This window comes from Ailuropoda melanoleuca, chromosome 1, assembly GCF_002007445.2.
Source record: "Ailuropoda melanoleuca isolate Jingjing chromosome 1, ASM200744v2, whole genome shotgun sequence".
Lineage (NCBI taxonomy): Eukaryota > Metazoa > Chordata > Mammalia > Carnivora > Ursidae > Ailuropoda > Ailuropoda melanoleuca.
The window spans coordinates 142,276,270-142,302,846 of record NC_048218.1 but is presented as its reverse complement, the minus strand read 5'-3'; the positions used below and the strand labels follow the sequence as shown (position 1 = coordinate 142,302,846).

Genomic DNA, 26,577 nt, shown 5'->3' with positions numbered 1-26,577 from the left:
TATCAAAAGCCAATCAAGGCCTAAGGCTGGGCAAGTGTATAATCAAGTATACGTAAGAGATTAAAAATAACTTTATATAGGTAAAAGGATATGCTAGAATTTGTTGAGGAAAACTAGAATAAATGCAACCAAGGTAGTTACAGGGCTCTGTTTGGGATGTTTTATTAAGTCAAAGAGCTTCTCTGAATACAGAAAAATGGAAACAGTTACCAAATGGTGTGGTTTATGAATGTGATATGCTGACACATACACATTCATTCACACAAAGCAAATCATCAGGCCTGTCAATTCAGAATAAACTTAGCACTAATTTCCTTCACTGAACAAAAAATAATACTGGTAAAAACACTGCACTCAATTTTTGGCAACAATTTAATAAGCATGTCACTGTAAACATACTTCAAAATCAACAAGTACTAAAGCAATGCTTATAGAGAAGTTTTGGAAGGAAGATATTAAAGCAGCAAAATAAGAGAATCATTACTACTATCAAGAATAAGCTATTTTCTACTCTAACTCACTTGAGAAATACAATGCAACCCCATCAATAATGATGAGTCACTTCAGCAGAGATTCTTTTATAGGAGGTAGGCACAGAACAATATACAAAAAGGTCTGTGTAAAACGCCTCAGGATTTCTACCGATAGGCACCCCCTGCCCCCAAATCCTAGGACATCCTTCCACCACGCTGTAAATCAATGTTAGAAAGCACTGCTTAAAAAAATAGTTTCAAGTTAATGACTGTCGCTAACTTACTAGTGGGCAAAGGTGACACAACCCCACAAGAGATAAAATGACTAAGATTCTAAAAGATTAACCAGTATCACAAATAATAGCAATAAACAAAAGATCAGAAGGATTTTTAAAGTAAAAAGAAAACTGTCACTTCAGATAAACTAAAGAAATCATATAAGTGGTTGTAATCTTTTAAAATGAGTAAGAAAATGAAAGACATTCATATTTTTAGTACATTTATCAATTTAGAAGTATAATATATATATATGTAACATTAAAGAAATATTAAATTTTCAGATACATATTTTAATCTGATTAGGATCACTGCTCTTCCATCAAAGGTCCATCAGTTTTGGTAACAAAACTCTGGGATCCAATCTATAATGCTCCCCACTCACGCTTTAAAATATCTATACGAAAGAAATTCTGTGACTAAGTATAAATTGTGTGAATGTAGCTGAGAAAAACCCATTCTGTTGTATGTATAGTAGTGATGATAACGTGAAGAGTAAGGATTTCTTAGCTTAGTTAAGATCCTTTATTATGTGGCTGATTCTATCTAAGCCTACTGTTCTATATGACATATATAAATGGAAAAACTCAAATGCAATATAGTATTCAGGAATACATTAGAATTAATGCAGATTAAACAGAAAAAACAGCACATTTTAAATTACAAAGGTTTTTTTAAAAGACGAGAATAAATATATTCATTAATATTTATCCTTGCTTAGGGAACTGATCAATTCTAGGTAATATAGCTCTAAGTCCCACTTGCTAAGATTTGCCATATCCAATATGTATAAGTCGGCTTCTAAAAATCAGCTAAAAAGTAAAACATATCTCTACTAAAACCCTTATTCTAAGTGACAAATGTTTAATTGATGCCTGTTACCTTCAGGAATGTTAGCCAATTTTTAATTACTCTTGATTCCATTTAATTCCCAAGGTGGACTGTTTAACTATGGGTTTGTTTTTAATCTTTCCCTAAGAAGGACTTTATTTAAAAGGGATCCAGATTCTTTTAGAACCACAAAGAGGACAGAAAGGACTAAAGTAACTGCTAAGATAAGCAAAGAAAACTCTGATTATTACATATTACCAAGACACAAATTTTACAGAATGCAGAATATTAAAAAACAAAGTTTTACCTCAACACAGGTTTTCATCCCTGAGGCAGCAGCATAGTGCAGGGGTGTGTTTTTTTTGTTATCAACGGCATCAATAGCTGCTCGCTCGTATTCTCCTTGGTCAAGTTTTGCTCCTTTCCATCTTAAGATCATCTGCAGACAATCCGCTCTTCTGAAATCATCTTCTGCAGGCCGTGCTAAGCGAGGATGAAGGGCTCCTTCAGATATCATAATTTGAGGTCCCATACATAACAAATGCATAGATGTCTCATTGTGCACATTCCGTTTATTTGGATTTCCATCTCTACCAAAAAGAAAAGTCCTAAAATGATAAAGAAAAAAATGAAAAGCAGTGTCCCCTTGTCTTGAAATAAGAACACACAGAAGATAAATTTAAAAGATAAACTCTACTTCTAAGCTGTTAATGAAATGTCCAGTGAAGTCCTGTTTCAAAATAAGCTGAATAATTTTTACAAAAACTCCATTCTAGAACAAAAAACTAAGAAAAAGCTGCATATCTTTACGTTATTTGCTAATCAAAGAAGAGGGATAGAAGAGAAAAGAAAAGGGAAGAAAAATAAAGAAGAAGTAAAGAAAAAAGGAAGACAAGAAAAAAGGAAGGGGCAGAGGGAGGAAAGGAACAGGAAGGGCCACGTGAGACTCATATGTCAATCACATGAATGCCTGAGGGTATTTTAAAATAAATTTAAATAAATTTAAATAATTTAATAAAATTTAAACAAATATTTTAAATAAAAATAATAATGTATTATTATACATTCCACACCAACTTTTTTTTTTTTTTAAAGATTTTATTTATTTATTTGACAGAGATAGAGACAGCCAGCGAGAGAGGGAACACAAGCAGGGGGAGTGGGAGAGGAAGAAGCAGGCTCATAGCGGAGGAGCCTGATGTGGGGCTTGATCCCATAACACCGGGATCACGCCCTGAGCCGAAGGCAGACGCTTAACCGCTGTGCCACCCAGGCGCCCCTCCACACCAACTTTTATCTTCTTTTCTTTATTGTTCTGCCCTATTTCTCTTAGTTACATCTTTACTGAGTAAGGATGGTGACAATATAAGCACAGGAAGTAGTGCATAAGTGTAAGAGTAATTTTTAAATCTAGAAAAAATTTTTCTACCTGAAAGTCATTGGCTAGCACTATTTACACAGTGTAATATTTTTTTAGGGGAATACGTTGTGGTTAGTTCTGGAAGACCAAGATCTAATTCCAAAGTGATAGCCTTTACCAAAGATATAGGTCTAGGTGAACTCCCTTAACTAATGCCAAACCCAGATCAGACAGTTATACCTAACTCCCTAATACATCCCTTAACTAGGATCACAGGATTAACAGTTGAGCCAATTCAGTAACTATAATAAGATACTGGAAAATGAGCTGGAAAAAAAAAAAACCAACAACCCTGCTGGAATACAGTCAGCCTATGCTAGAAAACACACAAATACATTAGGAAATGGGAATGTAAGTCTCATATCTGAAGATGAGTGCCTACATTTACTGTGGAGTGCTGGTATCATTTGCTAAATGCAAATGGAACAGCAAGGGGAAGGCAGCAAGAGCCAAACTCTAACCCCTAGTTATATCTGGATTGCTTTTAGGTTAGTTTTAGCTTACACACATGGGTCTGACAGAAAAAAACTGACCACAAAGGAGCTAGGATGGACTCTTCAATTTGAATGAGTTAGCCAAGCTGGAAAGCTTTTATGAGAAAAAGGTTGACTAAGAGGTCCTAAGGCAGAAGGTCCCAGACAACTCTGGATTTTTCCTGTTCTTATCATTCAGGAGTCTAGAGAGCTCAGCTGTAGAGCCCTTCAAAACCAGTCTATTGGGGTTTTAGCACTACATTGATTTGAACTGTCCTGAAAGTAGACATGAGGCCTCTGGAGCAGGAACAAATAAATTATTATTACTTATAACTATGTCAGTTCCTTATACCCCAACTCCTTCCCCTGGGAAATTGCAATTAGAGCCAGATCAGATCATTCTATATGCACTGGGGTCTGCACTATAGGTGAGTATGGTAGGCAGAGTAATGCCCCCACCCCAAAAAGATCCATGTCTTAATCCCTGGAATCCATGAACATGTTACCTTACACAGTAAAGGGACTTTGCAGGTGTGATTAAGTTAAGGTTCCTGACATGGGAAATTAGCCTGCATTAACCAAGTGGGCCCAATGTAATCACAAGTCCTTTTAAGAAAAAGATAGGAGAGTCAAGAGTCAAAAAGAGATTGGAACATGGAAGGAAGCTAAACTGTTTCTTTTAAAGATGGAGGAAGGACCCGCAAGCCAAGAACAGCAGGCAGCTTTAGGAAGCTGGAAAAGCAAAGGGAAAGGATTCTATCCTAGAACCTCCAGAAGGAACACAGCCCTGCTAACACCTTGAGTTTAGTCCAGTAGGAACACTTCAGCCTTCTGATCTCTAGAGCTTTAATATAATAAATTTGTGTTAAGTCTTTAAGTTTGTGGTAATTTGTCATAGCAGCAATAGCAAGCTAATAGAGCAAGGAGCCCTGAAAATAAGATTCTAGAGGGTTATATAGCAGACTCCTCCCCTCTGAGTGTGAACAAAATATCCTAGGGAAGATCTTGGGTTCTTACCCTTTGAAATGTAAAGTATATCTCTAGGGGGATGAAAAGACTAGCATCTCTGCGTTTTATGACTTAGGGAATGTCTCCACGGTCTAAGGTCTTACCCACTCCTCATCCCTCTTCAGATGTAAACATCTATATCCTAGGAGGTAAATCTCTCTGGAGTTCTCAATCTCTAGTCAGTCACAGTCTATCTTCCAAAGCTTGTCTTTTAGCCCAGGTCCCAAGTTTCAGTAAAATTCCCTCAGAAAGCCCTAATTGTACATATTTTCTCTACAGTCCAACATAGCCTTTATGGCCTTCTGATTCCCACAACAGATGTGCAGGCTCTTCAATGCTTTGCTCTGCTGTTTGGTTTCCTAGAAACTGACCAAGACTATCTAAACAAACCCAATCCTATTTAGAAGCCTCTTTACGCTATGCTCCCCCTCCAGTGTGGCCACTCCTTTCTTTGTCTTCATTGAGCATCCTAATTATATAACTCATTACACTGTATCACAGTTACTTTTTTATATATCTGTTTCCTTCTATCACTTAGTTCATAGGCTTCTAAAGCAGGGTCTATATCCTGTTCTTTCTGAAATCCTCAACCTACTGTAAGATACACCAATTTCTTGCTATAACTTTGACAGATGAACTGCATACATACTACTCTTATGATCTAGATTGGTGACACAGCATTGGGGATCTCTCAAGCCAAAGTGTAGAAGACTGATCAAGAACATGGCATCTAGTACAGACTGCCAAGCTCTAATCCTAATTCTGTCACTCTTTATGTGATCTTGGGCAAGTTACATAATAAATAGCTCCTTAACAACACATGGTTCATATCCTTTGACCAGGTAAACCTATTTCTGAGAATTTATCCCAAAGGAAAAACATAAAAGAAAAATTTTGGGGTGCCTGGGTGGCTCAATTGGTTAAGTGTCCAACCCTTGATTTTGGCTCAGGTCATGATCCCGGGGTTGTGCGACTGAGCCCAACATCAGGCTCCTCCCTCAGCAGGGAGTCTGCTGCAGAATCTCTCCTTCCCTCTCCCTTTGCCCCTCCCTCCTTGCGCGTGCATGCACACGCACACACTCTCTCTCTAAAATAAACAAATAAATCTTAAAAAAAGAAATAAAAATCTATAGGAACAATGACATTCAATACAGTGTTACTTTGAATAAAAAAATTTGGAATCACTTAAATGGTTTATAGGAGAAATGGGAAGCGAATCATAGTATATCTATGACTATAATAAAAAATTATAAAGTCATTACAAAGTCTATGAATGTCTGCAGCTCAAACTAGAAGGGAACACAGAATAATTCTAACAGTTGTTTACAGGAGGCAGGAACATGGGTAGTTTTGTTTGCTTATATGACCATAATGTTGCTTAATAGCTAAAAAAAAAAAAAAAAAAAAAAAAAAAAAGGAAAATATACAATATTTCCCCCATTGATACTATGTATTTGTAACAGTTGAATTACAGTGGGATTGTAGTGGATAACTAAAATTAAAATGATACTCTAAAAATATGTTCAAAATTAAAAACTTTCCTAGGAGTCATTAAATTAACAAAAATGATTTCATTTTCTTAAAAATTTAATTTAGGAAGAAATTATTAAAATTAATTCAGATTCTGTAAGAGTCTGTGTAAACCACTTTTATCCAGCCCTTCCTATTCCCATTTCCCATTAATATCATTTATTTTCTTTCAGTTTGCTCAGGAGATCTCAGGTCCTTTACACCACAGGATTTAATGTAAGTTGGAAGGATGTCAGTTGATACAGAGAGATCTCTCTCTCATATTAAACATTTCTAGAGACTCCCCAATATAGAGAAGAGATAGCTAATTTTGCAAATGTCCAATCTGCCAGACTCTGATTAATCAAATAAAAAAGTTTATGATTCTCAAGTTAAAATATTAAAATAGCTTCTTTATATGTATTTACTCAGGAAAGATTCTTCAATTTATTAGACATCGTACCATACCTGCATAAACAATTTGCACTAAAACTATAAAGCTGGATATTCTAATTTTGATTCTTATTATTTTTCTATCACCTATTTAATATCAAAAGTAGAGCCTTCCTTATGTACATAAATGTATAATAGAATAATAACTAGTTGATATGTAAATTTTAGATAGGCCCCTCCCTGTTACTATGTCAGTAATTATGAAGTATATTTTACTACTTGCATAGGTTAATTCTCGAATAGGGACAGAAGATAACTAGTAGAAAGGCAGAGTAAGGAAAACATTAACCTAGAAAATAATCCCTTTCATTTGACCTACTAACCCATCCAGGAGCCATTTGTTTTTCTAGATTCTTTACTGTTAATTCCCAAATGGCCAGTTTATCACTGCTACCTCTATTTCTTCTATAATCTCCACTTCAAAATGATTCTATGCTTATCAATAACAGCACTGAAATGGCACTCTTCACATCCCCAGGAATTTCCTAAGAGCTAAATTCATCATCATTGTCTGTAACTTTTGCTTTTAACCTGAAATAGTTGACTATTCATTTTTTAAAAGATTTTATTTATTTCAGATAGAGTGAGCAACAAGCTGTGGTGGGGGGAGGGGAGGTGCAGAAGGAGAGGGAGATAAGCAGACTTCCCACTGAGCAGCGAGTCTGACATGGGGCTCGATTCCAGGACCCTGGGATCATGACCTGAGCTGAAGGCAGACACTTAACCGACTGAGACACCCAGGCACCCCTGACTATCCATTTATATCCTGACCTTTTAATTACCTTGGTTTCCATAAGTACACATCTTCTCAAATATTTTTTTAAAGCACAACTTCTCTTTTCCAATGGTAACAGCTCCACTTCCTAACCCCTTACTGGAAGAAAATTCAGTTCTGAATCCATTTTCTTCTTCATACACCTTCCCTCCTTTTAGAGAGCAAATCTATTCTCACAGCCATCTAACTTTCAATGGTTTTTATGAATACACTTGGTAAACTATAAAGTATTAACAGAATCCAAATGATAGACAATGGTGGTGGAATCATGATTCTCTTAAGGGGCTTCTATTATTACTTCTGTGGTAACTGTTAATGCTCTATTCATCCTAAATTCTCATCTGACCTCTAGACCATATTCTAACTCCTTATATAGGCCCCTCTCTCTTGCATATTCCACTATCATCTCATATTCAACTGAGCTCCCTCCAAAATAACAGTCTGCTCTGCCAGAGCCTCCATTTCTTGCCAATAACACTCTGATTCTATCAGTCACTAACACATACATATACCTTCAGTTCCTTTTAAATCGTCTCTTTCATGCAACAAGTACTGCAGTTGTTATTTGGCAGGTACTATTCTAAAACCATATTGCGGGGGCGCCTGGGTGACTCAGTCGTTAAGCATCTGCCTTCGGCTCTGGGCGTGATCCTAGCATTCTGGGATCGAGCCCCACATCAGGCTTCTCCGCTAGGAGACTGCTTCTTCCTCTCCCACTCCCCCTGCTTGTGTTCCCTCTCTCGCTGGCTGTCTTTCTCTATCAAATAAATAAATAAAATCTTTAATAACAAAAAAACAATAAAAAACCATATTGTGAAGAACACAAATTAATTCCCTGTTCTTATGGAGTTTGCAGGCAAGGAAGGGTAGGAGAGGAGAACTTCAATCCACTTAAATCCACTTAACCCATTAAAAGAACTTAATAACTACTTAAATATGAGTCAAAAAATAGAAATCAAGAATTAGAAACTCTATTACTTCTTAAAGCTTGATATTAATGTATGTTCTAATGAAGGTTTTATATTTTATTTATAGTATAAGACAGGCCCCTTTTATTTCCAAAGAAGCAAAGATGCTATTCTGTAAAATCTAAGGAATAAGCATTATAATTTCCAATTTACTTTTTCTTTTTTTTTTTTTTTAAAGATTTTATTTATTTATTCGATAGAGATAGAGACAGCCAGCGAGAGAGGGAACACAAGCAGGGGGAGTGGGAGAGGAAGAAGCAGGCTCATAGCGGAAGAGCCTGATGTGGGGCGATCCCATAACGCCGGGATCACGCCCTGAGCCGAAGGCAGACGCTTAACCGCTGTGCCACCCAGGCGCCCCCAATTTACTTTTTCTTAAAAAGATTTTATTATTTACTTGTCAGAGAGAGAGAGAGAGAGAGCAAGAGAGTGCACAAGCAGGGGGAAAGGCAGGCAGAGGGAAAAGCAAGCTCCCTGCCAAGCAAGGAGCCCAATAAGGGACTTGATCCCAGTACCCTGGGATCTAGATCTGAGCTGAAGGCAGACGCTTAAACAGCTGAGCCACCCAGGTGTCCCTATAACTCCCATTTTATACATAACTTTTGAGAAGATATAACTAAAAAGTATCCCAATTAGGACACACTGATTGCAAAATCTAACAGTCTTCTTGCTACATTAAGTAACTATTTATGAATATGGATTTAGTTTCTCATGAAGGAGGCACTGTGGTGTGGGATAATGTAAATAAAAAGCATTTGGGTTCAGAGAGATATGGATGCAAACTAGCTGCTAAACTGTAAACTACTTTTACCATATTATCCTGCCTAAGAAGAAAGGAAAGTTATGCCTGCTGTTGCAGGTACCATAGAGCGAAAGGAAATGGTGATAAAATCAAGGTCTTACTCCACATGGAGGCTTTACTTTATCGCCACTAGGTCCTTGACTAAGTATACATATATATCTTTGTCTATCCATATATTTCATGCATTACAAATCTAGCCAAGCTGAGCAAGGGACTATACTGAAGCCAGTAGACAGGTACCTGAGATTAAATGAGGCATCATAAGAAAATAATGGCCATCAGTTTGTTAGAAAAATAGCAAGGTTACATACAGTGAAATATTTAACGTTATCAAAAACACAAATAATTAAAACAGACTTGCTATTTTATTTAATGCTGATGAACAAATGCTATTTATCCTTATTCTACGTAACAGTGTTAAGAAGAGTAATTTCTTGGGGCGCCTGGGTGGCTCAGCTGGTTAAGCGTCTGACTCTTAGTTTCGCCTCAGGTTGTGATCTGAGTCATGAGATCGAGCCCTGCCTTGGGCTCCCTGCTCAGTGTGGCATCTGCTTCTCCCTTTCCCTCTGCTCCTCCTCAGCCTGCATGTGCTGTCTCTCAAATAAATAAATAAATAAATACACACATAAATAAAATCTTAAAAAAAGGGGAGGAATAATTTCTTAATTCCAAAAGCAACTAAACATTTAATATAATAATTTGATGTGATTTTCTTAACTAAATAAATTTTTTAAAAAATACAAATTAAGGAAATAAGAGTTGTTTATTCTTAGGAAAGGAGAACAATAATTTCTGATTCTGGCAATGATGTTAAAGGCTTTAATAAAGAAATTATGAGCTACTGATCTCTCCAAACAATTAAGGAAATAAAGAAGAAAACACCCAAACACTTCAGGCTGAAATTGAAAGTTAAGTATAAAGTAAACATAGTATAAATTTAAGTATAAAACATGTGGCCAAATTATAAAAGTAGTCCAAACTGGTAACTAAAGAGAATATATGTCATCTTTTCTATAGGCCTTTACTCATTCAATAGAATGATAACCACATGATGTAGAAACAGATATAGTCCTGCCTTGAAGAGTTAAGAATATTGACCAAATCAGCAATTCTTAAACTTTTTGGTCACAGGCCTCTTACAACTTTAAAAATCAGTGAAGTTCCCTAAGAGTTTTTGTTTATGTGGGTTATGTATATTTATGTTTATATTAAAAATTGAAACATTAAAAAAATACGTATTCATAAAAAACCATTACATATTAAATATTCTTGACATACTGAAGTGAAAAAAACTAAAAAAAATTGAGAGGAATGGCACTATTTTACACATTTATAAATTTCTTTTCATGTCTAGCTAACAGAAGATGAATTCTCACAGCATTCTATCTATTGTGGTATGTCGTTTTGGTTCAAAGCATATGAAGAAAATCCAGCCTCTATATAGTCAGAAAAAGGAGAAGTATCCTAAAACACCTTTTCAGATAACTGTGAATATTCACATTTGGTACTATACCAAAAACTCAACAAGTGGACATTTCTTAGGTTACTTGCAATGTAAAATCTGAAATCACATCAATGAACTTTTTTCGTACCGTACTCAAGGATGGAGATTAAAAATAGTAACTCTTACTTAAAGAAATAACTTTTACTGCTTCATCAAGGATACCTTTAAGTGAAACTGGCTTTTTTTTAAATGGCAAGTGGCCGGCAGTGATGAATACAATCATTACTAGTCAGGTTGGGTACCACGGTCTTAACTCATCTACAGGCATCAGCAGTTTTATCCTCCATTTTTTGCACTTTCACAGCAAATGTCAACACAGTGAAAAAGGCAAATAATACCTTAGTATTAGTACAAAAACAGATTTGACTTCGTGTACCTCCTAAAAGCATCTCAGGATCTAGGAATCCTCAGACATACTTTAAGAATCACTGTGTTAGATAACTTTCTTAATAGTGTTACCCAATTTTAGTAAGTATATTTGTAAATTATACTATAAATGGTTAAAAAACATTTTGTTACTTGGTTTCCTTTATGTTAAAATATACACATTATCTTAGTAATAATAATACTTAAATATATTTTACTTTAGTATTCCAAGCAAGTTTTAATTAATCATATAACAAGACTTGATACTAAATACTACTGTAGTGTTCAATGTTAGGAATCTAAAGCAATATAACAGTTCTGTAATCTCACTGACAATACTCAATTTAAAAAAAGCTTTAATGGGTTAAGTACTCAATAGTTAGTCTAAGTGTATTTACAATCTTTACAATGGAGTGGAGAAGATGAGCTTAATAACAATAAGACGGCTTAAAATCTAAGTTGTAGGAATTTCAGAAAACAAAAAGTACTGCAGGTCAGAGTAGTTGTAGGTAAATTCATGAAAAAGACAGAAACCAAGTTAGGATTTAAAGGAGAGCGAATCAGAGAAGAAAGAAGACATTTGAGAATCAAGGAGTGACAGGAATAAAGCTAATGTGGTGGCATTTCTAAAGGCGGGGAGAGCACAAAGGAAGTCAATCAACAAGTTTCACTGATAAGAGCTTATTAGAGAGTAATGAGAAATTGGGCTGACTGGGTAGAATGAGGGCAAGGTCAAGGGAGCTTTAGAAGCCAAACAGAGTAATACAGACAACACGGTATTGTTACAGTTTTGCCATGATAGAAAAAATATTAAAAAGGAGCAAGATTAATCTGCACATGAGATTATGAGAGGAAAATACCTGGAAAAAAACATTTAGGAATCAGATATTTTCAATGTTGGGAGCACAGGTTGAAAAGGGTGAGCTAAGCCTGGGGCAATGGGAATGGAAAGAAGTGAATTCCAGAGATGAAACTTAGTGAACTTTTCTTAGTAGCAGGTTAGGCAAAGGAGTAAGTCAAGGATGATTTGAAGATATTTAGGGTTACAGAAATGAGAAGCAATAACATTATTGAGTACATATTGTATTCTAGGCAGCATGATAGACCTATAACATTAATTAATTTAATTGTCCTACAAGCTGTATGTAATAGATATCTATTTTACAGATAAGGGAACTTAAGCCCAGAGTGATGAAATAACTTGCCTTGCTATTAAGTGGCTCAGGCAGCCCTGACACATAGGTTTATCTGACCATAGAGATAAGACGTTATTACAGTAGTTAAAAAGCCTAAAGCCTACAGTCATCTGTCTGGGCAATTAGCTCTGTCGCTTACAAACTGCTAAAGATCTGACAAGTTGATTAATTTTCTGTGCTTTAGGTTTTCTCTCCTCTAAAATGCAGAGAGCAAACTACTTCCCAGAGTTGTAATGAGGATTAAAAGAGATAATGCATGTAGACACTGTTAATAGTGCCTAGAAAACAGTAAGCACTCATACATGTGCAATTATCACATCAGCACAATCTGTTGGGTGTTGTTAACATAGGGAAAACCCAGTTTGGGAAGAAAAAATATAAAATTTAAAACAAGATGAGTTGGCGGTGGCTTCCAAGTAGGTACCTTTAGAGAAATGAAAACAAAAACTAAATGCAAAAAGGAGAGGTTATGGAAATACTAAGTCAAGAAATACCTACTTTATTTTTAAGAGGTTACAGAGATGCCTACTTGATAAAGTCATGGGTCTGGATAACTTAACTCATTCATGGAAGTTTTTTTATTCACAAATCCTGATCATAAAATATTTTCTTGTGCGATGATTCTATAAAACTGTTATTTACTTTGTGTAAGATACTATGCTAGATGCTAGAAGTACAAAGAAGATACAGTAAAAAAAAGTAGTAATTTAGATAGAGAGAAGATACACAAAATTATAAAGCACAATGATATAGTATATACCAAATAAGTAATACATACAAACAAAAAAAGCCACAGAAGTTAAAAAAGAAAGACTGAGGTTCCTTTGGGTTGTAACAGGCTAAGAAGACAGATCCTGCACAGGGCCTTGAAGGAAGGGTAAGACTTAGATAAGAAAGAGAAAGCTGAGAGGAGTGGGCAAGGGGACTCCTGGCAGAGAGAGCAGCATGCACACGGCAAACAGAGTATACATGACATGTTTCAAGAAAACCAAAAGTAGCAGCTTAATTTGAACAATTTTTATTAAAAGAAATATAAAAAATGTAGAACGTTTTTTATCAAGTTCTAAAGAGCTTTGAATACTGCTTTATGAATTTTATTTCATTATGTAAGCAAAGAATTGTCTTTTTCTTCTACCATCAGACTTTTATAGCTGCATAATCTTCTTAAAACACTAAATTTCTTTTAGAACTACTATCCCCTGCTTCTCTCATTTTATAAGCTAGCAAATATGAAATTTAATTCTCACGTAACGAGGTAAGAATCTTCATATAAACATGTTTGCTGTCAACAAATGCTTTCTTTTTGGAGAGATTCTAAGTTTTGTCAGTATTTTCGTTTTTTTTTTTTTTTTAAGATTTTTTATTATTTATTCGACAGAGATAGAGACAGCCAGCGAGAGAGGAACACAAGCAGGGGGAGAGGGAGAGGAAGAAGCAGGCTCATAGCAGAGGAGCCTGCCGTGGGGCTCGATCCCATAACGCCGGATCACGCCCTGAGCCGAAGGCAGACGCTTAACCGCTGTGCCGCCCAGGCGCCCCTTGTCAGTATTTTCGGTTTTAAGAAATGTTTTGCTTTTAGATTCTTTTCAAGTAATTGAACCCCATTAAAAGAAAGGAAACTCAAACCCGATCAAGACTAGATAAGGCAAATGCATCTGTTTTTTCAACTTAAACTAGCTAATCAGAGCTGAAAACTTTGCTGCAGGCACCATTACCTGCAATTTTTTGATAGTTGATAAGTACTTTTCTAGAATTCATATGCTGTAAATTAAACACTAAACTATTATCAAGATATCGTACTACAAATCATACTAAGGATCAAACTGTATTTACAGCCACAGGAATATGTGAACCAACCTCACTATTAAAACTTTTGGTCTAATTTAGGCATAATAAAAAAAATACTTAATAATTCACTGGGGCGCCTGGGTGGCAAAATCGGTTAAGCACCTGACTCTTGGTTTTGGCTCAGGCTGTGATCTAAGGGTTGTGAGATAGAGCCCCATGTTGGGCTTGGCTAGGTGGAGCTGGCTTGAGTTTCTCTCTGCCGGCATTCCCTGCCCCCGCCCCCCCCCCCCCCCCCCCCCCCCGCAGCTCTGTGCTTGAATGCTCTCTAAAATAAATAAATAAATCTTAAAAAAAAGAGAAAGTTTAATTCACTATAATACCATATAACATGCACATATGTATGAATATATTTTCAAAGATCAAGGATTTTTTTCCCTTTCACTAATTTATTATTAATTGGTTTTGCAGTAATACTTACCCTAGTATTCTATTCATTCCATGTCTAGCAGCATAGTGTAATGGAGTATTGTGCTGGTAGGGCTCCCCATAAGATGTATTTGGATCAAGGGATTCTTTCAGCTGAGGGTTGTTTTCATAAATTTGGCAGGCCAGGTTTTCATCACCATTGATGAGTGCTTTACGGAATTTGGTGGTTGTATTTCCCATGTTTTCTTTTGTTTTTTTCTGATAGGCAGTGGCACTTTTTCCCTTCCCTGTTCAGCCACTTCTTGAATGTTTCTGTAACATGTTTCACATTCTGTTTGAAGAAAAAATTGTCAAATTAGATTGTAAAACATCAGTTATAAAGCAGCATCCTGAATAAACAATAAAACAATTAGGAACACTAAAACAACCTAGGAAGCATATATAAGGGAACAAACTAAATTATGTTTTACCAAATTTATCTTAATAGACAAAAAACTCATAAATTTTTAACACTGCCCAAATTAACTTCTTGTTAAACTGTAACATTTACCCATGCAGAGACTATTAAGGTTTCACAGGCTGTACTTTGTACTATGAAAGTTATCTACATATATGAGCCTTTCAATTTTCCTTTTCACACGGGCAGGAAATAACTTCACTGAATTTTACGGTTGAATACACTTAAATCTCTGTATAAATTATGGATAAAATAGACTCAGCCAATTTGTGGGAAAGTGAAAAATGTAGGAAATTTTGCTCATATATGAGCTTCAGAATAGTTGTTGTTACAGTAAAAAAAAAGAACAAAACAAAAACCCACAGTCCTTGGCTAGTATGCTCAATAATAAATGCTAGTTTTGTTCCATTTCAATAAATGTTTCTGAAACTACTCTTGAACTATGATCAAAATTAGTGATAAAGGAAATAGCATATGTGAAGGCAGGTATGAAATAAAAGGACTATTCAAGAAATGGTCAGTACACATGGAGTTCAGGATCTCTAGTTTTGAACTAACAGAAGATGAACCTGAAAATAAATTGGGGCCAACGAAGAAACTTATACTTTAATCTGTAAAGAATGGATAATTAAGGGCTTTTATATATGGTAGTGATATAATTATTTTATGCTTTAGAAAATTAACCATTTGGACAGCATAGAAGGCAGAGTGGAAGGAGGAAAAGATAAAGGCAGAATACAACAGTCCATCATGTTACCCAACGAACTCGGTGGCAGGCTGGACATTAAAATGTAGCTTATTTAAAAGAACAGTTGAAAATAATATATAGTTGTTCAACACAAGTTTTGTACAGGGTAGTAACAGTTTCAACAAAATACAAATTAACAGACTGAAAAACAAATGAGTTTTTTTTTTTTTTTAAAGCTTCCTATAAAACAGAGGTTCTCATCCTTCCTTGGCTGCATATTGATTAACCTGGAGAACTTCAAAGAGTCCCATTAGCCAGGTTACACTCCAGAGTAATTAAACCCATTTCTAAGGGGTGGCACAAGGGCACTGGTATTTCAGTTCCTTGGGTGATTTCAATGTGCACACACCACTGTATAAAACACTCGTAACTCCCTCCAGCCAAATGGTTATATGAGTATGGAGATGAAGATGAACAGGCAGGGTAAGACAGCTGCTAAACCTATTTTAGAGATAGGTGTTAACTACTGACTTAGCAGTGTATTTTCTGGCCCACATCTATACTTAATGAAGTCACCATTTGAGTCTTTTAAGGGCTCTTTGTTATTGACATTTTTACTTTAAATATGCAAATAGATACCCAATGAATGAGTAAAGAAAGACAATATAACTGGAAGATAATCACAGCATTTTGACAAATAACCAGCCTATTTATAATGTATACAAATATTTGTTTTATGCATAATTTATACAGTATAAGTAGGCATATATATAAATTGGATCATTACATAATTTTAAATTTTTTTATTTAATTTTTCAGAGGGTTGCTAAATCTTTTAGACTAGAGAACTATTCCTTTATCATTTCATCTAGAATGGGAAAAGAAATCCTTCCCTCTGACACTCTCACACTTATCATAATATACCAAAGACATTTTTGGGATTTTCCAGGGACACCCTGTATTTTTTTTTCTTTTGTTTTTCAGAGGATTTAGAAGCCATGTGTTTATTCTCAGTGAAATAATCTGAGTTCTGTAGTACTGCTTTAAGTATTTTAAGAATTTATTATTCTTAATGAGAGCTCCATTCAGTTTACTGTATATTTCACTCTATAACCAAATACAAAACATATCATGTAGATTCTAAAGAGTCTTTCCTGAGGATTTGAAAACTTACAGTTGTTTGGTCTTATCTTTCTTCCCTGTTAGAATGTAGCTCAAATTATAAACATTTTTGGAGTTTTCGATTAGATTAATAACACAATTTCTTTGATTTACATTATACTTCAGCAAATGTTCTATAAGAAAAGTAAATCCTATCCAAGATGTGAAAAAAGAAATATCTAAGAAATCAATGATATCTTGGGGTATTTATTTAAAATAACAAGGTACTTAAAAAAAAATCAATAATACCCTGGGGCGCCTGGGTGGCTCAGTCGCATAAGCCTCTAAGGTCATGATCCCTGGGATCAAATCTTGCATCTGGCTCTCTTCTCAGCAGGGAGCCTTCTCCCTCTGATTGAGGCTTGTGCTCTCTCTCCCTGCTTGTGCTCTCACACACTCTCTCACACACACAAATAAAATGTTTTAAAAAAATCAATAATACTCTAAATGTGCATTAAACATTACCGTCACTCATGGTGAAAAGCATAATGGCATCTAGAAACCTTTTTGTGGTTCTCAGTTATTTTCTTTTTCTTTTCTTTTTTTTTTTTTTTAAAGATTTTATTTATTTATTTGACAGAGAGAGAGACAGCCAGCGAGAGAGGGAACACAAGCGGGGGGGGGGGTGGGAGAGAAAGAAGCAGGCTTCCAGCGGAGGAGCCTGATGTGGGGCTCGATCCCAGATCGCAGGGATCACGCCTTGAGCCAAAGGCAGACGCTTAAGACGCTTAACGACTGAGCCACCCAGGCGCCCCTCTCAGTTATTTTCAAGTCTGTTTCATTTTTAAAATTTGAGTTCAACAAGACTGAAAGTCAGCAGGAAATGCATCATTTAAAAGTCATAGCTCCATTCCCTCAGATTATTCTCACAAGTCTTACCTAGAAATTTGCCAGATGTGTCCTTTAACTTTTTCATAGCCACAGCTAGTATAATCTGAAGTGACTGTTCCCTCTTTGTTTGAATCAGACTCTTAAGTATTATTTCCCCAACTCTACGATAAATCTATGTACAGAGCTTCATGAAGCAGGTGAAGGTTTATCAAAGAGGTGAAAATAATTCCTTATTTGGGACTTTTAAGTTTTATAGGAAAATCTAGGAAAATTCCATCATCTTTCAGTGGTAAAATACAACACTTGATAAGTTATTTAATGAAAAAGTAAAAGTAAGAAAAATATAGCTTATCAATGGACTCCAGAAAGCTTTCCCTAATTTTTGATTAACTTTTAATTGAGAAGGGCTCTATTACTCTTGCTTTAAATCACTGCCTCTCAACTTCCCTTTTTACAGGTTAATAATCAGCAACAAAATTTCAAGTGCACCTAAATTAATAAATTACTCCCAGAAATCCTTTATAGAATATGAAGTTCTTCAGAAATAACTTGCTCTCAGCTTCTGTTTCCACAGAAGTAAATTATTTTTAAAGTCATGATTACGGATTGAAGTTGTTGACCTAAATGAAATTAATTGGTTCCCATTCTTCATCTACCTGGAAGAAAACCCATTACACACATGACCATCTACTTCTAATTCATCCTTCTGCAACTGTCTACACTATTGATAAGAACAACAATTGTAAATCTACAACTAACCATCTCTTTAGCCAGAATAGAAACAAGTAGAAAGCTGATTCAAACAGTAAGTCCCAAGCCCACTTGGTTGAAGTCAGAGAGATGTACCTCAAGGAAGAAGATTCTAGGACTTTACCTCCACAGAAATCTTCTAATTGTTACTGCAATAATACTTAGAGGAGACCCTTAAAAGCAGACTCTAAGAGAACTCTCAAAGGATACGGTAAAAAAGAAAAAAGAAATAAGAAATAAGGATAGAAGAAAAAAAGCCAGGAAAAGTCAATACACTACAGCAGACAAAAACCATTAACCAAGTAACTTAACTTTTGATATGTCTCCTGATCTGTAAACCAGCAGTATTAATTTTCTTTAGTTTCTTCAGTCAACGAATATAAATGAACAAACATAAATATCACTGCACCTATGGAGTTTATATTCTAGTGGGAGTAGAGATAAGCATTGTAAGGCTCTGATTTTACTCTGCGCGCAACAAGGAGTCATTACAGGTTTGCAGCTACATTTTTCTCAGGCTTTACGATTTTTAGAAAAATGCATTCATATTTATCCATGTTGATACATGAATCAATAGTTCAATCATTTTTATTGCTGAGTAGTATTCTATTGCATGGATGTACCACTGATTATTCACATATTAAAGGACATGTTGGTGTTTCCAGTTTTTGACAATTGTCAATAAGGCTATCATAACATTCACATACAAGTTTTATGTGAATGTATGCTTTAATTTCTCTTGGGCAAATATCCAGGAATGGAATTGCTGGGATATGTGGTAAATCATTGTTTAACTTCATAAGAAACCACTAAACTGTTTTCCAGAGCAGATGTACCAAGTCATTCCCATCAGCCATGTATGAGAGTTACAGTTGGTCTGTATCTCAGTCAGCATTTGGAATTATCAGTTTTTTGGGAGGTTTTTTTTTTTTTTTTTCTTTTTCCTTTTTTCTCTTTTGGTAGCCATCCGAATGGATGTACTGTGGTATCACATAATGGTTTTAATGTTCATTTTCCTAATGATTAATGATATGGATCATGCTTTGATATGCTTATTTGCCACGAGTGTACCTTGATTATATATCTAAAATATCTGCTTAGAACTTTTGACAATTTTTAAGATGAATTTGAGTTCCTTACATATTCTATATAAAAAAAAGTTCTGTTAGAAATGTGATTTGAAATATTTCTTCTAGTCTGTAGCTTCTCTTTTCAGTTTCTTAACATTGTTCACAGGCCAAAAGTGTTAAATTTTGATGAAGTAAAATTTATCATTTTTTTCCTTTTATGGGCTGTGCTTCTGGAGTCATATGTACAACTGCCTAACTCAGGTCACAGGGATTTTCTCTTATATATTCTCTTGGAAGTTTTTTAGTTTTAGGTTTCACATTGAAGTCCATGATCCACTGTGAATTAATTTCTATATAAGGTTGAGGTATGGATTGAGGTTCATTATGTTTTATGTACAGATATCCAATAGTTCCAGCTCCATTTATTATTGCCTTTGTACCTTTAACCAAAAACCGACTGAGTAGCAAACTGAATTCAACAATACATTAAAAGGATCATATACCACAATCAAATGGGATTTACTCCAGAGATGCAATGGCGGTACAACATTTGCCAATCAATCAAAGTGATACACCACATTAACAAAATGAAAGATAAAAATCGTATGATCATCTCAATAGATGCAGAAGTATCTGATAAAATTCAATGTCTATTCATGATAAAAACTCTCAAACAAGTGGGTACAGAGGGAACATAACTCAACACAAGGCCATTTATGAAATGTCTATAGCTAACATCATACTCAGTAATTTTCCTCTAGATTCAGGAATGAGACAAGTATGTCCAGTCTTCGCCACTTCAATTCAACATAGTTTTGGAAGCCCTAGCCAAAGCTATTACACAAGAAAAAGAAATAAAAGGCATCCAAATTAAAAAGAAAGGAGTAAAACTGTCACTATTTGCAGATGATATGATATTATATATAGAAAATCCGAAAGACTCTGCCAAAAACTATTCGAATAAATGCATTCGGTAAAACAGCAGGATACAAAAGCAATATATAAAAACCTGTTCTGTTTCTATACACTAACAATGAACTATCAGAAAGAGAAATTAAGAAAATAATTCCATTCATAATTCCATCAAAAAGAATAAAATACCTAGGAATAAATTTAACCAAGGAGGTGAAAGGCCTATACACTGCCAACTATATGACACTGATGAAAGAAACTGAAGATGACACAAATAAATGGAAAGATACTCTATGCTCATGGATCAGAAGAATTAATATTGTTAAAATATCTGTATTACCCAAAGCAATCTACAGATTCAGTACAATCCCTATCAAATTTCCAATGGCATTTTTACAGAAATAGAACAACCCTAAACTTTGTATAGAACCACAAAAGACCCCAAATAGCCAAAAACATCTTGAGAAAAAAGAATAAAACTGGAGGTATCATACTTCTTGATTTCACACTATATTACAAAGCTACATAATCAAAACAGTATTGTATCGGCATTAAAAACAGACACACAGTTCAATGGAGCAGAATAGAGAGCCCAGAAATAAACCCATGTAAATATGGTCAATTAATTTATGACAAAGAATCCAAGAACATACCATGGGAAAAACACAGTCTTTTTAATAAATGGTGTTGGGAACACTGGACAGCCACATGCAAAAGAATGAGACTAGATCACTATTTTACACTATACACAAAAAATTAAAATGGATTACATAAAATATATAACTTGAATATAAAACTTGAAACTTGAAAATAAAACTTGAATATAAAACTTGAAAATCACAACACTCCTAGAAGAAAACAGGTGGCAAGCTCCTTGACATCACTTTTAACGATGATTTTTTGGCACAGACACAAAAAGCAAAGACAACAAAAGTAAAAATAAACAAGTGAGATTATATCAAACTAAACAGCTTCTACACAGCAAAGGAAACCATCAACAAAATGAGAACGGAACCTACATAATGGAAGAAAATATTTGCAAATCATTTACCCTATAAGAGGCAATATCCAAAATATATAAAAAATTCAGTCAACTCAATAAGAAAAAAAAATCCAATCAAAAGATGGACAGAGGATCTGGAAAGACATTTTTCCAAAGACATACAGATATACGGCCAACAGGTACATGAAAAGATGGTCACCATCACTAATCATCAGGGAAATGCAATAAAGAGACATCACCTCATATCTGTTAGAATGGCTATTACGAAAAAGACAAATAACAAGTGTTGGTGAGGAGGTGAAGAAAAGGGAGCCCCTGTACACTGCTGGGGGGGCGATGTAAATTGATGCAGCCACTAGGGAAACCACTATGTTGGCTCCTCAAAAAATTAAAAATAGAACTACCATATGATTCAGCAATTCTAGGTGTTTACCCAAAAGAAAACAAAAGCACTAACTTTAAAACATACATGCACCCCCATGCAGCACTATTTACAACAACCAAAATATGGAAACAACCTAAGTGTCCATCAATGGATGAACAGATAAAGAAAATGTGATAATACATGTGTGTGTATGTGTGTATAAAATGAAATATTATTCAGCCATATAAAAAAATGAAACCTTACCATTTGTGACAAATGGTTGGACCTTAAGGGCATTGTGCTCGTAAGTCACACAGAGAAAGATACTGTATGATCTCACTTATATGTGAAATCTTAAAAATCAACCAACCAAACAAAAACACCAAGCTCATAGATACAGACAAGAGACTGGTGAAGCTAATATAATACCGCATATCAACAATACCTCAATTAAAAAAAAAAACAGTCGGGGCGCCTGGGTGGCACAGCAGTTAAGCATCTGCCTTCAGCGCAGGGTGTGATCCCGGCGTTATGGGATTGAGCCCCACATCAGGCTCCTCCACTATGAGCCTGCTTCTTCCTCTCCCACTCCCCCTGCTTGTGTTCCCTCTCTCGCTGGCTGTCTCTATCTCCGTCGAATAAATAAATAAAATCTTTAAAAAAAACAAACAGTTGACTATATTTGTGTGCATCCAATTCTGGACTCTCTTCTGTTTTGTTTTTGTGTCTTTTCTTTCAGCAATACTATATTATCTTGATTACTGGAAGAACTGACATCTTAACAATATTGAGTGTTCCAATCCACACACATGATATTTTTGTCAATTTACTTATGTCTACTTTGACTGATTTTTCAGTGTTTTGTAAGTTGATTGCATCACACAAATGGCATACATATTTTACTAGATATATAGCTAAGTATTTATTTTTGGGGGGTGCTATTATAAACAGTACCATAAAATTTTTTAAGTTCCTATTGTTCATTTCTAGTATATAGAAATACAACTGAATTCATATGTTAGACTTTGTAAACCATGAATTTGCTAAATTCACTTATTCTAGAAGTTTTTTGGTAGGTATTTTGGGATTGTCTAAAATAGGCTCATGTCTTCTATGAACAGAGGCAGTTTTATCTCTTCCTTTAACATCTACATGCCTTTTCTTTTTCTTGCTTTATTATACCGGGTAGATTGATTTTTTAGTTAGCGAAAGTTTAAGGAAAAACAGGATTATTTTTATGGAGTATATAAATATCTTAGGGGAGATACTGAATAATCACAAAGTGAAAAGTGGCAATTTTACAATGAAGAAACATGGGAAATATCACTCTAACCAAGTGACTAAGATTAACACCACCAGTAACATATTGACATAATTTTCCCTGACTTAGTACACTAAAAAAAAGCACATTATTTCTGTAGTATTCTTGTGAAAAAATGCATATCATCGACCTAAATAAGTGAAAGGATCAGATAAACTCAGATTGAGCGACATTCTACAAAATAACTGGCCAGTACTCTTCAAAAGTGTCAAGGCCATGAAAGAGAAGAAGGGACTATACAACTGTTCACAGATTAGGGGAGACTAAGGAAATGTGAGAACTAAATGCCACGTGGGATTTGAGATTGAATTCTAGAACAGAAAACAAAGTCATAAACGGAAAACTGGTGAAAACCAAATAAAGTATATAGTTTAGTTAATATCGTACCAATGTTAATCTCTTAGTTTTGACAACTGTAGCATGTTTATGCAAGATGTTTACATTAGGGCAAGCTGGGTAAAGGGTAGACAGGAATTCTAGGTCCTATTTTTTTTTTTAAAGATTTATTTATATGAGGGGCGCCTGGGTGGCACAGTGGTTAAGCGTCTGCCTTCGGCTCAGGGCGTGATCCCGGCGTTATGGGATCGAGCCCCACATCAGGCTCCTTTGCTATGAGCCTGCTTCTTCCTCTCCCACTCCCCCTGCTTGTGTTCCCTCTCTCGCTGGCTGTCTCTATCTCTGTCGAATAAATAAAAATAAAATCTTAAAAAAAAAAAAAAAAAAAAAGATTTATTTATATGAGAGAGACAGAGCAAGCAGAGGGAGAGGGAGACAAGCAGTCTCCCTGCTGAGTGGGGAGCGCAACATGGAACTGGATCATGACCTGAGCCGAAACCTAGAGGTGGACCTTAACCAACTGAGCCACCCAGGCACCCCACCCTGTCTTATTTTTGCAACTTTTCTGTAAGTCTAAAATTACTTTAGGAAGGTGAAAAAAAAATTCTCCTAGCTTCCGGGTTGTGAATAGACCAGAGGAAGGCACAGATAGGAAATAGGGAGAATGATCTGGAGGATACTAGGGTAATCCAGTTAACAAATTATAGTTTCAGGATGCCTCGGTGGCTCAGTTCATTAAGTGTCTGCTTTCGGCTCAGGTCCTGATCCCAGGGCCCTGGGATGGAGTCCCGCATTGGGCTTCTTGCTCAGCGGGGACTCTTCCCTCTGCCTGCTGCTCCCTCTGCTTGTGCTTTCTTTTTCTCTCTCTCTCTCTGACAAATAAATAAATAAATAAAATCTTAAAAAAAAATAGTTTTATAGACCAGGATGGTACAAACTGAGGTGAAAAAAAGTATTTGTATAATAGATCTATTTTGAATAGTATTTCCTGAAAGAAAGCTTTAGAGTGTAGAAATAGAGCAGTCTCGGATATTAATTACCCAATAGAATAAAATAACAAAAGGAATAAAGTAGGAACAATGTCTTAAATTCCCAAATCCTTGAAGAACCATTCCCCACTAGAAAATGAGTAGAAAGGACAACCCAAGAAAAATCAATGCTATTTATTACCAATTTTGGTACCAAACTTCTAACCCCCATCCAGTCTCTTAACCCAGAGTATTTAGTTGTGCTATGTGTAAATCACAAGGTCCACTGGCCCCTCTAGCCTAGATTTACCTGATGGTGAGAAGAGACAGAGAAAGAGGAGAAAAAAAAGGTTAAGACTAGCTGCCTGAATTCATTACATTCCTGCCACTTTGTACCAAAATGTACAAACCCTAGACGCCCAATTATATCTCTAAAAATTCCATGATGTTAAAACACTTCTTTTAGAGGGGAATAAGGAAAAAGGCATGTCTTGCCCTTTTCTAGAGCCTAAGATGTAGAATTAGCTTCAGTGATATAGGGTTTAGGATGTGATCATAGAAGTATGCAGGTGAAGGGGTAGTGGTAGTCTTTCGGATTTACCTTCTGTAAAATCTTCAGTGGCTTCCTACAAATGACAGATTACAGTCAAATTCTTAGGAAGTGCATACCTAAGGCTGTACCATAAAAGTGTTTTTAAAAACAGTAAGTTGGGGATTTGCATAAGGAAATAAGCCGAGGTAAGGCTGCATAGCTAGATAGGACAGGACCCTTAGATTCCTGTTTTAAGTTTGGCTTCAGCTTTCAACTTAATTTCAGATCATCATAATTCTTAATGATATTTCCCATTTCTGAAATGATAGGATTATTATATGATATTAATATCATAATTATTTTGACTTTAAACTTGGCCAGTGTAATTTGGTGTTGTTATGTATATATCCTGTTTGCTCTGACAGACTGATTAAATGCAATGGGGTGTAGAGAGTTGAAAGAGCTTTTAAGATAGACAGACCTAGAATCTTGGCAAGTCTGTTAATGACAACATCCATTTTCTTGTCAAGAAAATAATACTCATTTCTGAGGGCCACTGTAAAGATTAAACGTAATAATGTACATAAGTTCCACAACTCGTAAGAAATAATTGATACAACATATCCTGAATTCCACTAAAGACTATAAAGTACACCCAATACAAGAAATACCTTATATTTCTCTATATGAAGAATGTTTGTAGTATTGAATTTTTATGAATTAAACTCATAAGACCACAGAGACAGAAAGGACTACATTTAAATTCTATCAGCATATACTCCCAAGATTTAACGGCTTGTAAGTAAATACCTTTCATATTAGATAACCTAAAAAGCCTATCATGAAATTGACCATAAGACGATCATTGAAATCCTGTATGAAATGTATTTAGTACTTTTTCATACTTCATATGGATGTTAGAATATCACAGGCATTTAATGAGAGGTTGCTCCAAAAGATAAAGCCAAGAAAACATGACTTATTAAAAATTAACATGACTTAATGTTCACCTTTTATTCTTTTAAGAACTAGGATGGCAAAGATCAGAGAACTGCCATTTTTAAAAATCCATTCAGATTTTAGCAACTAGCAACAATAACAGAAAGCATTGCAGTAAAATGAAACTAGCATAGTTCCTTAGGAAAAATGACTTCAGATTAAAAGGCTGAATCTGATTGACCAAATGACGATAAAGGCGGCCTTCAGAAATATGATCTCAAGCTAGTGAGAATCTACTGAGGAATCTTACATCCTCCTGTAAGGTTACTACTCATTGTAGCAGCTGATCTCTATGTACCATTGACACCTCGGCATAAATCCCTTTATCTTAATTCTATTACTATAACAGATTTTGAAAATGTATGCTAGGGGAGCCTCAGTGGGTTGAGTGTCTGACTTTGGCTCTGGTCATGATTTCAGGATCCTGGGATAGAGCCCCGAGTCGGGCTCCCTGCTGAGAGGGGAGTCTGCTTCTCCTTCCTCTGCCTCTTCCCCCTGCTTGTGCTCTCTCCGTCTCTCCCTCAAATAGATAAATAAAATCTTTTTTAAAAAATGCAAGCTATATTACTTTATTATAAATAAAAAAATCTTTTTGAGTGCAATCATTAATTAACACAACTAAAGGTATAGTTTAAATGTCATAAATACACTATTGAAATGTCACTTATATTCACCAAAAATAAAACAAAGAATAAGAAAAGCAATTTAGGGGATGCCTGGGTGGTTCAGTCGGTTAAGTGTCCAACTCTTGATCTCAGCTCAGGCCTTGATCTTGGGGTTGTGAGTTTAGCCTACAAGGAAAGAAAGAAAGGAAGGAAGGGAGGGAGGGAGGGAGGGAGGGAGGAAGGAAGGGAGGAAGGAAGGAAGAAAGAAAAGAATAAAGAAAGAAAGAAAGAAAAAAAAAGAAAGAAAGAGAA

At 35.4% G+C, this 26,577-nt stretch overlaps 1 protein-coding gene across 1 annotated transcript in view; it reads right to left on the bottom strand.

The window, feature by feature from the left end:
* Positions 1-26,577, bottom strand: part of ANKIB1 (ankyrin repeat and IBR domain containing 1) — a 159,644-nt gene that overhangs the window by 84,164 nt on the left and 48,903 nt on the right. The window contains exons 2-3 of the mRNA XM_034642389.1: positions 14,321-14,599; positions 1,888-2,188 (exon numbers count right to left, since the gene is read on the bottom strand). Coding sequence (XP_034498280.1) covers positions 1,888-2,188; positions 14,321-14,508 — 489 coding nt within the window. The 5' untranslated portion in view covers positions 14,509-14,599. The remainder of the gene's footprint in view (positions 1-1,887; positions 2,189-14,320; positions 14,600-26,577) is intronic.